Source organism: Megalobrama amblycephala, linkage group LG21, assembly GCF_018812025.1.
Source record: "Megalobrama amblycephala isolate DHTTF-2021 linkage group LG21, ASM1881202v1, whole genome shotgun sequence".
In the NCBI taxonomy this organism is placed as follows: Eukaryota; Metazoa; Chordata; class Actinopteri; order Cypriniformes; family Xenocyprididae; genus Megalobrama; species Megalobrama amblycephala.
The window spans coordinates 22577515-22594050 of record NC_063064.1 but is presented as its reverse complement, the minus strand read 5'-3'; the positions used below and the strand labels follow the sequence as shown (position 1 = coordinate 22594050).

General features: G+C 39.5%; 1 protein-coding gene across 3 annotated transcripts in view; it reads left to right on the top strand.

Moving 5' to 3' along the window:
• Positions 1-16536, top strand: part of septin9b (septin 9b) — a 93896-nt gene that overhangs the window by 29223 nt on the left and 48137 nt on the right. For all 3 annotated transcript variants that reach the window (XM_048173485.1, XM_048173486.1, XM_048173487.1), the window contains 2 exons: positions 6351-6615; positions 7640-7989. In XM_048173485.1, the coding sequence (XP_048029442.1) occupies positions 6351-6615; positions 7640-7989 (615 nt within the window). The remainder of the gene's footprint in view (positions 1-6350; positions 6616-7639; positions 7990-16536) is intronic.

The following is a 16536-nucleotide window of genomic DNA, read 5'->3' as shown; positions in this document are numbered from 1 at the left end:
GTAGCCTTGACTTATGATCCCTAGGACCCACTTTGACAGCCCGGGGATGGCCCAAAGAGACCGGAAGGCGAGACAGGGGCGTCTAAAAAGGCCATCTTATCCGCATCCTTGATCTCAGTCAAGTTGAGCCATAAGTGGCGCTCTAAAACCACCAGGCTGGCCATGGACCTTCCAATGGCCTGGGCTGTGGCCTTCGTGGCTCGCAGGGCTAGGTCAGTGGCGCTGCGGAGGTCCCTGAAGGCGGGTGCATCAAAGCCGGACTCGTCCATAGAGCGGAGAAGCTTGGCTTGAAACACTTGGAAAATGGCCATAGTGTGGAGCGCCGAGGCAGCTTGGCCTGCGGAGGCGTAGGCTCGCGAAGCCAGGGTGGAGGTAGTCCTGCAGGGCTTTGAAGGAAGGGCCCTCTTAGATTTCCAGCCCACAGCCGTGGGAGGACAGAGGTGAGCTGCCACTGCTTCATCCAGGGGCGGCGAGTGCTCGTAGCCCTTTTCTTCCATCCACAGTCGTGAGGGCTGAACGGTGCGTGGTGTGCAGGCGGGCAGAGTAAGGAGCACGCCATGACTTGGTCAGCTCCTCGTGTACCTCGGGGAAGAACGGGGCAGCACGTTGACGAGGGGCCTGGCGTCTTCCCGGCAGGAACCACTCATCTAGGCGGCTCCGTGACGGCTCTTCCGGCGGAGCCCAATCCAGGTCTAGCTCCTCCACAGCTTTTGAGAGGACGCGGAGAAGTTCGGCGTCCATGCCCGAGCCGTGTTCAATGGGCTCCAGCGGAGGCGGGGGGGCGGGGTCGTCCGACTCGCCAGCCCAGCCTTCTGCTTCGGAAGCCGCGAGAGACATGGATTCATCTAGCGGCTCTTCATCCGATCCACTGAATGAAACGAGGTCACTTGCATGTACTGAGGGACGCTGCTCAGGGTGGGAGAATCTGACGGGCGACCGTTCTCTGGTGGGAGAGGGCGAGGCAGGCGGGGGCTGGGCTGACGTGAGCTCGCTCAACTCCGGGCGCTGGGTCGCTCTACCCCCGCTGTCTCTTCCTCGCAGGCTCGCGGCGGGACTGCCTCCGGCAAAGAAAGCAACCCGCGAGCGCAGAGAGGCCAGACTCATGCACTCGCAGTGCGGGCATGAAGCGTCGGTAAGCGTCGGTCGTTTCCGCATGGGGCTTACCCAGGCATCCAACGCACTCATCGTGTCCATCGTTGTCCTGCAGAGGGGCTCTGCGGTATAGAACCGCGAGGAAAACGCTCTCAGAGGGGGCGCCGGATGGCGGCAGGAGACGGCTGAGGCGGCGGCTGGAACAGGAAGCAGGGCGGCGGGCGTCTTGAAGACGGCGCTCGGGGCAGTAGTCCACGAGGGCGCCGGCGCTGTAGTGGTCCGGCGGCTCAGCTGGGTCCGCTGCGGGGCCTCTTCAACGGCGGCGAGAGCTGCTTATTCCAGGCAGCGAGCTTCTTTGGCTTCAGCGCGGAGATCAGCGAAGAGATGTGTAGTCGTCGCTGAAGGAGAAAGGACTGGAATCCTATGGCGAAACGCCCGCTTATATAGCACTAAACCCCGCCCCTTTCGGCGGGAATATTCGCGCGCTTTGTCGCCATAGGCTGCGCAGCTATGCCGCGCCGCCATTGGTTCAACAACTTCTCATGAGTGAACCAATGACGATGCAGTTACACTGCGTTATTGAAAAAGGCTCCAGTGACGGGGAAAAAGGGAGACTTCCCCATACGCAGTACGAGTGAAGTATCGAAAGGGAACTGTGTATGCATGTATTTGTTGACATGGTTTTAAAGCTATTGTTATCCAATTTGTTGGCCTTAAAACGTCTTAAAAATGCACATGTGTACACCAGGGAATTCTAAATTTTCTCGGGGGAGCATGCCCCCGTACCCCCCTAGCAAACTACATTTTCTGACCTCAGTAATTATGAAAACCCGTACGGCCCAGCTTATCTAATGAAATATGAGGTAAACGTCCATTTCTCCAAATGTGCACACTTTTGGACTAAAAGTTTGTATATGCACTGTGATCAAAAATAAATAGGATCAAACGCGATTGAATGTAGAGAGTTGTGTCTCGTTATTCTATTATTAACTACCGATTGATTTTGCGTTTTCTATCAGAAATGAAGAATTATTAGTGTAATTTTCAAAAAAAAAAAAAAAAAATTCAAAACATCCCCCCCTGTTTTTTTTTTCACAAATCGCACCCTGTATATATATATATATATATATATATATATATATATATATATATATATATATATATATATATATATATATATATATAATGATTAGTTTTATGATAAAAGTCATCTGGGACAAGTGGACTAGGACTGTGTCTGGGACAAAGGTACATACATTTAAATACAATCTAATATTATATGACTTTAATATAACAAAATAAAAAATGTGCTTGAAACTTTTCAAATCAGGAGATGAATCTCATTGGAGGTTTCTGATGTTAATACATTGTTCCATCTGAATCTGTTCGTCAGCTGTTGCCGAAACTCCAAGTTGTTCACCTGAGCATAAAATAGTTGTACAAATAAATAACAAATACTGACAGTTTATTAGTTTGTGCTGAGTGACATTACAATGAAATTTTCTGTCATGTATTATATGCCATACTGTATATGTTGTGTTGTCACATTTATTCATTAATATTTGTGTGCCGAGTGTGAGAAACTCGTAAGGGATTTTCAAAGCACTGTGAATATTGCAGGCACTTTGGCAAACTCATATATGTGTCTGGGAAAGTTTGTCTCTGGAATATCTGGCCTAACTTTAGAGGGATTGTATTTTCTCCCAAGTCATAAACAACTGGGTGGTGGGATTTTGAATCCAGTGGCCTGGACATGCATGTGATCTCTTTTAGACTGTAAGTTTTAGATTGACCATATTCACATATCCAGATTTTTTCATATAAAACATATACTGGAAGTGAGTAAGACACTTAAATGAGCAGTTCAGATTTTATTAAACTCTTAAAGTTTATGACAGTCTGCTATTAACTTCACTATCAAGCTGTTGGTGTGAGAAAATTATATTGTCTTTCAGCAAATTTATTCAGATGCCATTACATTAAAAGGTTAAAATAAATGTCACACAAGTGTTTAGCTCTGATTTCCATAATTATAAAAATATGAAGTATTTTATAGTTTTCCATTCAAAGAATTGATTCTTCCAAGAAGGGGATATAAGACCAGAGGCCTCATTTATAAAATGAGTGTACACACAAATTTGATCTTAGAGTGTGTGTACGCTAAAATCCACGCTGACGTTCAAATTTATAAGAACTGTCTTTGCTGTGGAAAAGCATTAAGTGCCATGTCAGGGTCTAAGCAGACGTATGCACTTTTCTTTGACTCAGAGAGTCTGAGTAGGCTACTGCAGGTATTTGGAAAGTCATTCTTGCTCGCTCGTAAAGTAAAGGATTTTGACATTGACTGGTGTTTTGTTATATGTTATTGACTTTACCTATGTGGAAGAGAGGCGTGTACACGTTTTTTTGTGCGTACATTCGTTCTCTGAATCACACACATTCATACATAAGGAACCTCATATGTTTTTGGTATTATTTTTAGCCAAGCAGTTTGAAAGGGAATAGACCTATATTTTATCAATGGCTATTTCTCTACCCAGCTTTTAAAAATAGCAGGAGTACCTAAAAGTAACATACATTCACAAACAGACATAAGTCACTTCAAACTGACAGAGATATACTATTAGACTGATCTGTATGGAAGCCCATTTCAACCACATGAGGAAAAAAAAATCATGCTTTGGTAAATCATAATTATATGAGATTAAAAAGTCAAAATAATGAGATACAAAGTCAAAATTATGACATAAAATGACAGACTTATTAGACAAAAAGGTCATGATTATAAGTTGAAATGTTGAGAAAAAAGCCTTTTATCCTTATAAAAAGATACTATTTTTTATCTTTATATATAATTTTGGCTTTTATGTCATAATTGACTTTTTAATCTCATAATTTTAACTTTTTTTATGTCACGAATCCTACTTTTTATCTCAGTTATCAATTAGTATCTCATAATTTCATTTTTTTTATGTCATAGTTATGATTTTCAAAAGCATTTATTTTCTTATGTGGTGGAAATGGGCTTCCATAGATTTACTTTTACATATGAATTTAGCAGATATAGACAGAGCCTTATAGAAATGAATAGTGTTCTGTCTGAGAGACATGTAGGCTGATTTGGATCGCAGTCCATGGTGAGTTTGTCAGTAATGCATTATTGTCTGTACCAACAACTAAATAAGAATAAAATAAAGAATAGCACTTAATAATTGCACCTATTTATTTTAAGCATGGAGTCCTTTGTCCACCAGCTGAGCTGTTATATCTTAGAAGATGCTAAAATGCTTAATTAAATATCAGAACTAGAGCAGCTCCTCTGGGCATCCAGTGATCTTATGCGCTCCAACAGTGATGCTGGCACTGGCACCAAACAGGACATCTGCATTCAGACAAGCACACAACAGGCCACTTTTCTGATATGATATGACCTGATATGACCATAGAGTGATGTTTAGTTTATTGGGAGAATAGAGTGTTCCTAGTGCATAGATAGTTGTGGCCACATGGAGATAAAACAGAAGTAGAAAACTTGAGAGGGTGAAGGTGTCTTTCAAATAAGTACATATAAAATGAGAAAAAAATTATGATAAGCATCCAATCATGGAAAGTCAGACGTAAAGGTCCAAAATAACACCTAACTTTACAAAACACTTCACAAAAATAGTCATAAGTGAATAACGGCCTTTAAAATGACTTAAAATACATACAACGAGGCAATAATAATTGGTTCAAAGAAAGCATCAAAAGCAAGTAATTTTATGATTTTACTGAATAAGCTGTTAAAATACATAATACATAGATTAACGGATTATAACAAATGCCGGCATCGGCAGGACAGTCGTGGCCTAATGGTTTGAAAGTCAGGCTGGTAACCCGAAGGTTGCAAGTTTGTTTCTCAATAACGGCAGGAAATGACTGAGGTGCCCTTGAGCAAGGCACCTAACCCCTAATCGTTCCTCAGGCACCACAGCAAAAATGGCTGGCCACTGCTCTGGGTGTGTGTCCACAGTTTGCAGTGTGGGTGTATGTGTCCACAGTTTACAGTGTGTGTGTATTCACTACTCTCTACTTACTAATGTGTGGGCACTAACTGGATGGGTTAAATGCAGAGGACAAATTCCAAGTATGGGTTACCATACTTGGCATTGATATGTCACTTTTTTGCAAACTCAGAGCGGGGGGTTTAAACTTTGATTTATTCTCCTGTGTTAGCATTGGTTTACAAATGATAGCACTATATGCTATATTAGGATTTTTAAATGGTTTTAATATATCATGCAGCCTTAGAAAATGGTCTAATAATGCGGTTTCGAGTATTGATACATCTGCCCTTTTCGAGGAACACAAGAACACGCAGCAATCTCAGACAACTTAATGCATAGATATTTTATCCAATCTGCAAATTCGTTTGAAGAACCAAATTAGCCATAATTCAGTTATCATGATTAGAAGATCTGGCATCTGTCAAATAATTTTAGATGTATTAAACGAGGTATGAAGAACAGACCCCAGGGCATAGTTATCCATCAATGATCATTTCCACCCAGCCACAAACATGAGGTGGGGGCAGATGCTGGAATGGCGTGTCACGTGTGCTTAATGTGTTCACCTTAAAATGCATTTTTTGTTTAAATTTCTGTTTATGTTAATATAGAATGAAAGATGGCCCTGCACAAACTGAGTAGGTATCTGTGGATAGGGAGCAGCTGTACTGCAACACCTTGTGAATGTGCATGTTATTTTTGGCCCATATTCAGTCAGCTTTTTATCCAGTAATTTGCTTTCTTTTATAATCACTGATATCTAATAAAGTGTATTTCTGTTAGCACTGTTGCCGTTGCTCTGGCCAAATCTTTGTCCAGAGCACTGAATTTGGCTGTTCCACCCAACTGAAAATTCATTATAAAGTAAAATGGTGTTTCATAACTCTTCTCTGCTAATAAGTGCACCCTGGGTACCATGTCACTTTTACCATCTGCAGAATGTTTGCTGTGGGTTTGGCTGACCTGCCTCACAGTCTGGATGCCCTCAGCCTTCCATTACTTTTCTAACACTATAAAATATAATTGTTAGGTTGAGTAAAAATGAATGGTTTCCTTTGTATAAATTATTTACATAATTTGTATTTCAAACCTCAAATCTTTTTCTAGAATTTGATGGGTAGATATACATGTGTTGACTACAGAAGATAAATCTAGAAATTTAACACACTAAATTCAAATCTAAAAGATTTCTAATCTGACCTTTTCCTCCAGCTCTGAAACGCTCATTTGAAGTGGAGGATGTGGACTCCTCCTCGCACTCTTCATCACCTCACACACGCCGAGCACCATCCAATGTTCAGCGTTCAGCCATGTCTCCGACCAGTGGACGGTATTACGAACTGGGCTCCAATGGTACCAAGCCCTCTGACACCTCAAGGCCCAAGGCAAGAACCCCTGAACCTGTGTCACGTAGGACAGAGCTAGGCTTTGACATCTCATCCAACAACAACGGCAAAGCTATTGAAGGCTCTCCCAGGTATAAACTAATACATGTATAGTTGCAATTTTCATGTCACTGTCAGTTACTAGATTTTTTGGGGGGAAGACCAACATTGTCTTGTGTGGTATTGTCTAGCAATTCCAGTTGTGTGGTCTTGCTGTGAGCACTTTTGGTAACAATGAGAGCTGAATGAGCAAGCTTTGTGGTTCACAGACAGAATAAAATAAGACAAGGCTTTAGACACTTAGCAGACTGTTTTCAATAATGCTGAAAAGTCAAAACATGGAAGAGTAAAAATGCAAAAGTGTTCTCTGGATTTACAGCAAAGACAAAGAAAACCTGTTCTTTGGATTAAAATATGCATTATACAGCAGTCAGTTTATTTTTGTGTGTTTTAAGTGAGCCATTGTATCATTCACTCAATCAATTAGTGAATGATTTGTGAATAACTTGTGAACGATTCAATCAATCAAACCTTCATTCATGAACAAAATAACACTATTGTGTGTGTTGCTCTGAGACATGTAACTGTTTTGATCCTGGTTTGGTTTTGTACAGAACTTGTTAGTGAAGCAAAAACATAAAAAATAACAGCAAATATTGTCTCTAAAACTTTAATATTTTAAATTAATATAAGTAATAAACACTTTGTGGCAATCTCCTTTGTACATTTTTGTACAATTTGCTCATACTCTCCTGAAGGCTTGGTTTAGAAGTGGACCTTCATGGTTTTACCTACAAATCATACATTTTTGGATGAAGTCATATGACATTACCAACTTGTATAACACTTCTGAACTCACATTGAACAGTTTTAGAAACTTGAGATTACTATTTGAGTGACTTAGTTTTTGAACACCAGTTGTTCAGTTTGTTTCTGCTCGGCCAATGAAAATAATGCTGGACAAGTGAACAGTGAAAAAGTGATGCAAATAGTCCTAGTGCTGTTAGATGAAATATGAGCACACTTGTCCAATCAGATCAGAAGACCAGAACTAACAGTTGTATAATGCAGAGTATGTAATGCTTAACTAAAAGATAAAATGTTATTATGTCCTAGTCCTGGCACGGCTCGGTTTGGGCTGAAGAGACCAGATGTCTTGGGCCACAGTAAGACCCCTGAGATGCAGAAGCACTCAGTCACCTTCAGCAAGACACTCGAGACCATTGCCCCCATCACACGTGCAGCATCTACCATTGTTCCTCATGCCAGTGCTAAACTCCCAGAGACCACCTTCAGAAAGAGTGAGCCACCAAGCCCTGGGGATGGATCGGCAAGAAAGCATGAAATTGGTGTCACCAAAACAACAGACACCAGAGGTCATGACAATCTCCACCATCCACTGGTTACAACAAGGTGTCCATCGCCAAATCAGGTCGGACGGAAATCCCCTAGTTCTGATGGGCATAGTAAGTACAGTCCAATTATATTAATGTTTTGGTCACAGTTTACAGTATATTGGCTGTCTTTAACTACAATCTACTAATTTAAAAAAAAAAAAAAAAAAAAAAAAATGTTGCAGTGTACTTATTGTATCCATGTTGTATTGCAAAAAAATTCCATTGAGGTGGGACATGGGTAAGTTTAGAGGTTGGTTTCATGGTATGATTAGGTTTAAGGCATGATTAAGAGGTAGATGTAATTACAGAAATTAATTGCTGGTGTAATTATATGCAGGCTTTTTTAAAAATATAAGTACAATGTAAATACATGTATGGAATGAAGCTTTAAGATAACCACACAGCTGGACAGTTATCTTCTCATATTATTATTATTATTATTATTATTATTATTATTATTATTTAAATATTTACGAGCAAATTCAATGTTTTTGAACCAGCAGTGGCGCACATATTTCATTAGTGTTCTTTTCTTTGGTGGTCTGTCCCAAGGTGCCCTTGGTCTATGGTTGGATCCTATTATCTTTAACCTCATCTCTTGCTTTAAAGGGTGTTCAAACACTGTGTGAAACATAAGTGCCTGTCATTATTGTTATTGAGAGTAGTTCTTCCAGTCTTCTGCTTCATGTGATTTTGAATTTCTGTGCTTCATCCCCCTTAGCCTGAGCTCCAAGACTTTCTGTTCTGTGTTTGATCTCAGCTGGATACTGAACTTACACTGACTCTGACATCCTGAATGGGCCGTTGAGTTTTGGCCCTTTACTGTCCATGAGAAATTAGCAAGATGCAAATGAGCCATGAGTGGAAGAAAGCTGCAAGGCAGCCGCAGGCTTCTTACTCTGTCTGGACTGGAGCCTTTTAGTCCAGCTGTGCTTCAGACAGCCTTCATACTGAGACATAAACATACTGTGGTAACTCAGGATCACAAAGGACCTGAGGTAGAGGAGAACTGTGCTGAATGAGAGGGAAAGTGGTCATATTTAAGTCAGTGCAGCTGTGGAGTATCTGAAAACTTTAATGGCATTTGTAGACGAAACTATAAAAAACATCCAGAGGCTGTTTATGCCCAGACTTCATTTAAAGTTCAAAACTGTTATAATGAAGGCCGTTTATTTAAGGAGCATTAAATGTGATGGATATGCTGTCAGTTTTATTTATATTTGGTAAAATGAAGGAGGAGTGCTTTCTCTTTTATTCCAAATTTATAAGCACTTTTATGAAAGGTGGAACTATGGCTAAAGGTGGAACCTTATGGCTTAGTAGAGGTTACAACAGGTGTACAACCTACAATCAACTTACCATGTCTGACTATGATGTAATTTGCAGTCTGAAATTTTCTCTGCCTTTGTGGTTGTGAGATAGTTATGATGTTCTAGGAGCTTATGTCACATTTAGGTCATTTAGCAATAATGTTAAGGAAACTATACATATACATAACCTACATATATTCAGTTTTCTTCCACAGTTTATACCATTCTGCTTTTATTGACCCGATATAAACGTAGAATATTTTCATAATGCAAAGCCTTACACACCTACCAATATGTCTCAAAAACCTTTTTTTTTTTTTTTTTTTTTTGAAACATGTTAGGTAGTTGACATTAAAGGGTTAGTTCAACCCAAATGAAAATTCTGTCATTAATTACTCACCCTCATGTCGTTCCAAACCTGGAAGCTCATGCGTAACCAGTGAGGTTTATTCTGGTGTTGTTAGGCAGCACGTTTGAGCTTCCAGAAGAGGTTTGTTCTTGTGCGTCATTCAGGTTAGGTTGAGCTTCTGCTTATGTTTGCAGATCAGTGTTTATATGCGAAAAAAAGCCTAAATTAAATCTGTTCATTATAAAAAGCCGTCAAGTCTCGCACTAAAGTTAGACTAAACTGCTTGACTCATAAGGATTACTTTTCCGATCTCTTTATGAACTTTTTGAAGCATCAAAGTTTCAGTTGCGAAGAGAGTCAGTGGAAGGAAATCTGACAGCATTCTGTCATCAAAAAGATCTTCATTTGTCTTCTGAAGATGAACAAAAGTCTTACGGGTTGGAACGACACAAGGGTGAATAATTAATGACATAATTTTCATTTTGGGGTGAACTAACTCTTTAATCATGGTAGGCACTATATATATATATATATATATATTTTTTTTTTTTTACAAAAACGAGCCTATGAGGGATATACCTACAGTCTATTAAATGCATGCTCTCTATGTCAAAGGGATGCACTGTATAAAGGTTCTTTTTGCCTTCTGAAAGTATTTTGGAAACATGTTTTGTCAGCTGAACAACAGTACAATCCATTGAACACATTGTACTTCCCTCACAGCCTTGTTTTCATTCCTGTCAAAAATTAAATATGGCACCACCCTGACTGAGGTCTTTTGTATCACCCCTCCAATCACAAAACATTTTTTTAGAGTTTCAAAGCTTGCGATCCATGCATATGGATTATGCAAGCCAGCAGTTTCTACAGACACTGTAAGAGCAGTCATCCATTTGAATAAAGTAAAGGGTGGAATATTTGTCAGTACTGCCTGTGAAAATGCATTCTGGTCTGTCGAGGAATTGCCTAATGGTTAATATTTGAAATGATAACACAAAAGTTGCTGATTCAAATTTTCAAATGTGCATAGTAAATTGTGTATGGTAAACTGTAAAGCACATTGAAAAGAGAATGTCTGCTAGCAACGTAAACCTGCCATTCAGAAGTCAAATTGTGCATGTGGAAGATCAAGTGATGGACATGTGAAAGGGTAAAGGGTATAGTTAAAACAGCTTCTCACACATTTGGGTTTGATTAAAGTCATCCAAACTCCACCTTCTCACCCCTTAATATAGCACATGCACAACAACAAACACCACTGCATATGCATACATTTTAAACAAGTCACACATGTACATCACAACCAGGTACACAACCAAACACTGATAAAACACACACAAGAAATGGCACACATCACACATGTGGAAGCTTTCTGGGCCAGCGGAGTTCCTGTAAATGCTAAAAAATAGAGGAAAGAGCAGCTGGAGCCAAGAATGATCTAATGCCTAAACAGATGCACTGTGTGTGTGTGTGTGTGTGTGTGTGTGTGTGTGTGTGAGTGTGTGTGTGTGTGTGTGTGTGTGTGTGTGTGTGTGTGTAGGTGTGTGCGTGTGTGTTTGTATAGGCTGTATGGTTTATGAGGACACATATATAATGTGTATATAATATATAATGTATATAATGACATATGTATTGTAATGTAAACATGGTTTACTAGGACACTTTCTGTGTCCTTGTATACCAAATGGCTTAAAGGGTTTAGGGGTAGGGTTAGTGTAGGGGGATAGAATATACAGTTTGTACATAATAAAAACTATTATGCCCATGTAGAGCCCCCATAAAACCACATATTCAAGTATGCATGTGTGCATTTATACCATGTGTATAGATTTTGCATGCTAAAGGTGTATTAGTAAAAATTAGACTGACTCCTAATCACCTAAAACCAGTTTTACTTTCTATAATAACTGGAGAAAGCTTTTAGCGTTCCAAATTGGAGATGCTTGGCTTGCGCAGAACCCTGAAGTTTTTGAAACTAGCATACATATTTAGCTTCTAAAAATTTTAATGAATCTTAAAACTAAGCAAATGTTGTTAAGTTAAAAGTTAAGTTTGGCTTTTTATGAACATTAAATATATTAATAGATTTTAGAATAAAACTAGTCAACTCAGCTTGTTTTGTTTTTGTTTGTATCTAGGATAGAAAATCATAAAAAAAGAATCATAGCTTATTAAGAATAGATTTTTTTCCATTCTGCACTATCCCACCCTCAGACACCATCTATGAATGTGAAGATAGCATCACTGGCACAGAAATGTTACTAATTTTGTGCTCATGGGTTCCCTTGTTCTGATCTGCCCTCTGTGGGACATAATTCATATAATTGTTGTTTTAAACGTCTTATCTCTGTTATTCTACACCATTTAATTGTAACCATGTAAAACATGATTGAATGGAAACAAATGTCTTGCATTAGGTTCACTTTATTTAATTTCATTTTTTAATTGGGGCTTGTGTATTCACTTATCCACAAAGGAGTTACTTTTATGTAAAATGACAGTACTAACAGCTGTATATTTTGTAGTTGGCCCTATACAACTATATAGCTATATAGTATACTACTATATAGTATACACAATACAGTAAAGCTGGGAAGGCAACATCTAACTATAGTTTTGAGTGTGACAGATTAGGTTCCTTCCTGTTCATTCAGTTTTTTGGGAGCAGGAAGTGACCTCACACCAGCTTGTCTCACGTCCTTCCTTCCAATTGTTTCCCCTAGATCTGACATTTAAAAGCCTGTGAACATGTAGAATATTTTGTAGTTTTTGTAGTATATTTTGATTTGCTTTATTTTGATTTTCTATAAAACCTCAGATCAGATCAGCTTAAATCCAGAAATGCTCAAACAACTCTTTTTTTATGTAGCTACTGTTTAAGCAACTGACTATCCCCTGTTTAATTATTTAAATTTAGTTGTAATTTGGTTTTCTAATTTATTCCTGAACTTGGTTCATCCGAATCCCTGGGTCCCTCCTCCTAAAGATCATGTGACTCATCCTTATTGCAGAGGTTTACTTTAAAATCTTTTCTCTTGGGTCTGTAACACTGAAGTAGAGTTGTGTCTTCTGCCTCAGTGAGGTCATACCCAGACCACCCGTCCAAACATGTTATCCATGCACAAGAGAGAGGGGCTGTCAAAATGGTGATAAATAGATTTTTATCAACTAAGCGCCTCCTGCTGGTGCCCTAGACCTTCTGCAGAGTGTTTTTTCTGGCTCTATGCCTCATCCTGTGTGTGTGTGTGTCTCTGTGTGTTTCAGATATTCCCTTTATTGAGCAGACAATTTGTCCCCACAAGGATATTAATACTAGCAATTTTTGACCTTGTGGGGACATTTTTTTGGTCAGGTTGAGGAAAACAGCTTATAAATCGCTAAATTATGTTTAAATTAATTAATTTTGAAAACATAAAAATGCAGAAAGTTTTCTGTGAGGGTTGTGTTTAGGGGTATGGCTAGGATCAGGGGTAGAATATACAGTACAGTTTGTACAGTATAAAAATCATTATGTCTATGGAAAGATATCATAAAGCATGGAAACCCAACAACCTCCCTCTCTTCTCACCAGCTAAATCTGAGATAGAGAGTGGGTGTCTGAGATTTGGGAGTAGAAATAAGATACAAAGATTTTTTCATTGTTTTTTTCTTGTGTTTCTGTTGTACTCAGTTTAGTGAAGGAGCTGTGGATTAACAGTAATGTGAAAGATGTTTTGTGTGCCAAATTCATCAGTTTGATAGCCAAATTCATAAATTCATCAGAATTTATCAGTCTAAATAATTTTTACTTTGTTTATTTAGTTTTTCTCTTTCAGGGTTTCTTCACATTTTTTAAAGTCAAATTTAAGGCCTTTTAAGACCTGAAGAAATAAAAATTAATACTAGCATAGTAGCCTATACATTATGGCTGTTACCAGTCAAATTAAATCATTATCAACAAAATCCATCTTTGCAATACAGAGGTGACACAGAATGAGAAGTGGCATTAACATATTTACACAGCATTTACAATTTGTCTACATAAATTTAATTCAATATTATATATTTAAATAAATTTTTCTAATTTTAACTTTTTCATTAAAATGTACCTTAAATATGAAACTAAACTAAACTGCCAGTAGGTGGCAGCAAGTCACTGTCTTAATGAGTAAGTGAGTCAACCGATTTGTTCAAATGACTGATTCATTCAGGAACGAAGCTCGGATTCATTCGTTCTAAACGCGGATTCAGTCAGTATTACAAAAACATTTCTGTTGCACGGGGCTCTGTTCAGCTGTTCATCATTTTGAAATTTTCGTTGGCGAAATAAAGGGGAAAAAAACAATATTAACAATATTGTGTCTAAAATGTAACTCACATTGTTCATTTAACAATAAGTTGAAGGAACATTGCATTTGTGCTGCTTTGGGAAAAATGGCACTTTTGCTCGTGTGATATTGTAATATGTACATCTTATAATATGATATAATGACAAAAAATTGTCGGGGCAAAAAAATTCCCGTGTATCTTGAATTTTGAAGGGCATATAAATGCATGCATAGCTACATCACGCTGAATAAGATGAGTAAAGAAAACGCGGTAGGCTTATTAAAGGAATCATCCTTTATTTAAATATAACCACAGAAAATTGCTGTTAACAGGTAAAAACATTTCCCATTCCATGACTAGTAAAATAATCGCAATTTACTCTCTGTAAAATGCCGTAATCTGCAGGGTGATGGACACGGAGGTGGGTAAAAAGGTTGGTGGTGTTTCCACCCTTCGCGCTGACTGTAGCTAGGCAAATCCTGCGGATTGAGCTGTCTAAGGAGCCGAAAAACTCCCATACTGTCGAGCTTATTTACTTTTCTCGGGTGTGGACTGTGGACAGAGCCTCTCACTCTCCCGCACGGAATAGCTGCGCGCACTGCGTCGTCTTCTTGTTTGACAGGTGTCAGCGTTAAGGTGCAATACTGCCACCTGAGAGCTCAACCAGGGACTGGCGCTGGAGTATTTACATGTCTTGATATTATAAGCATCCTATTCATTTTAAATATTGTGGTTATCGTCAATACCGGTATATCGTCACACCCTAAATTAACACAATATCGATATTTCATGCTTTGAATATCACGGTTATCGTCAATACCGGTATATTGCGACACCCCTTATATATATATCTTTTATTATAAATATATAATCAGTCAGTTTACTCAGTCATTGATTATAAATATATACTTAATCTGTATAAAAAGGTCTTGATTATGAAGGATACAACATATGCTCTTAATCATGAAATTCAGGAGGACATTACAGGATACCAAAGACCCGAAAATTCTTTTCTTTACAGATAATGTTTTTATGGACATCTTACTGAATTAAGGGCAGTTCACACAAAGAATTATAAAGTTTATTAATTGTTCTAATTCTTTGAGAATAGAGTAATCCACATCACAGCTATAACGATAAAGACACAGAGGAATGATAGCACTCAAATTACTTTCAGAATGATCATTTCCAGCTAATAAATTATAAAATATATTGACAATATTCCAATCAGATTCCACATAACTTTGAAGAGCTTGAGCATGGAACGTAGTTAGGCCTTAAAGAGTCGTCATGTTGAGGCTTCCATTCTTAGAGCTCAGCTAGGCATTGGTACTGAGTGTCAGGTTCTCTGTGAACCTCCTTGGTACTCCTGTGTTGGGAACGTTGCTTGGCCTCCTCTCACTATAGAGAGTCATTTTGTTAGAGGCATCTGCTCCCCCGAGCTCCGCGAGGATAGCAATATCAAATAGCTATCCTTGGTAAGCTGTCCTGAGTGTTGGATGTAGCTAGGTCTCGTCTCACTTTAGAGAATCGTCATGCTGAAGCCTCCGTCCTCAGAGCTAGACCAGGTGGTAGTACTGAGTTGTTAGGCTCCCTCTGAGCCTTTTTGGTTACTGCCTGTACTATGGAGCATTGTTAGGCCTCCTCTCCCTAGAGAGAGTTATCTTATTGAGGAGGCCTCTGTTGTTAGGTCTCCTCTCATTTTAGAGAGTTGTCATGCTGAGGCCTCCACTCCTAGAGCTCGGCTTGGTTGTTTGCCAAGTGGTTGGGCTCTTTGTGAGCCTCTTTGGCTGCTGCAAGTGTTGCTAGGCCTCCTCTCACTAGAGGGTGTTTCTATTGAGGCCTCTGCTCCCCAGAGCTCCGCTGGGATAGCAATTTGTGAGTTGTAGCCTCTCTGTGAGCCACCTTACAAGATATCCTGAGTGTGAGGCGTTGTTCGGTCTCCTCTTGTTTAGAGAGTTGTCTTGCTGAGGCCTCCACTCCTAGAGCTCTGCTAGGTGGTAAGGTAGTATGCTAGGTCGTTAGGCTCTCTGAGAGTCTTCTTGGCTACTGACCTCAGTATGGAATGTTGCTAGGCCTCCTCTCATTATGAGAGTCGTTGTTTTGAGGCCTCCACACTGCGGAGCATCGCGAGCCAGTTAGACTGAGTTTATGGCTCTTTCTGAGCTTTCTATGGAAGGAGTCAAGATGGCGCAGCAGATGGCCGCCTTGGTTTGTAGCGTCTTGGTACTTTTGTTATTTTTGTTTGTTTGTCCTGTTTTGAGTAACTTTTTTCCGATCAGCTTTACTGATCGGAAAAAAAGTTTTCTTCGTTTATTCTGGTGAGTGTTTACATTCCTCCTGATGTGTGCGTGAGCACGAGGCTAGAACAGCTGGCTGATCAGATCACACACACAGAGCAGTGTTACCCAAACTCTTTCATTATCATTCTTTGTGATTTCAATAAAGCTAATCTCACCCGTGAACTGCCTAAATACAGACAGCACATCACATGTCCCACCAGGGACAGTAACATACTGGACCATTGCTTCACTGCTTTAAAGGATGCATACCACTCTGTCCCCAGAGCGGCTTTGGGACTCTTTGATCACTGTTTGGTTCATCTTCTACCAGCCTACAAGCAGAAACTGAAATCTGCTAAGCCTGTGG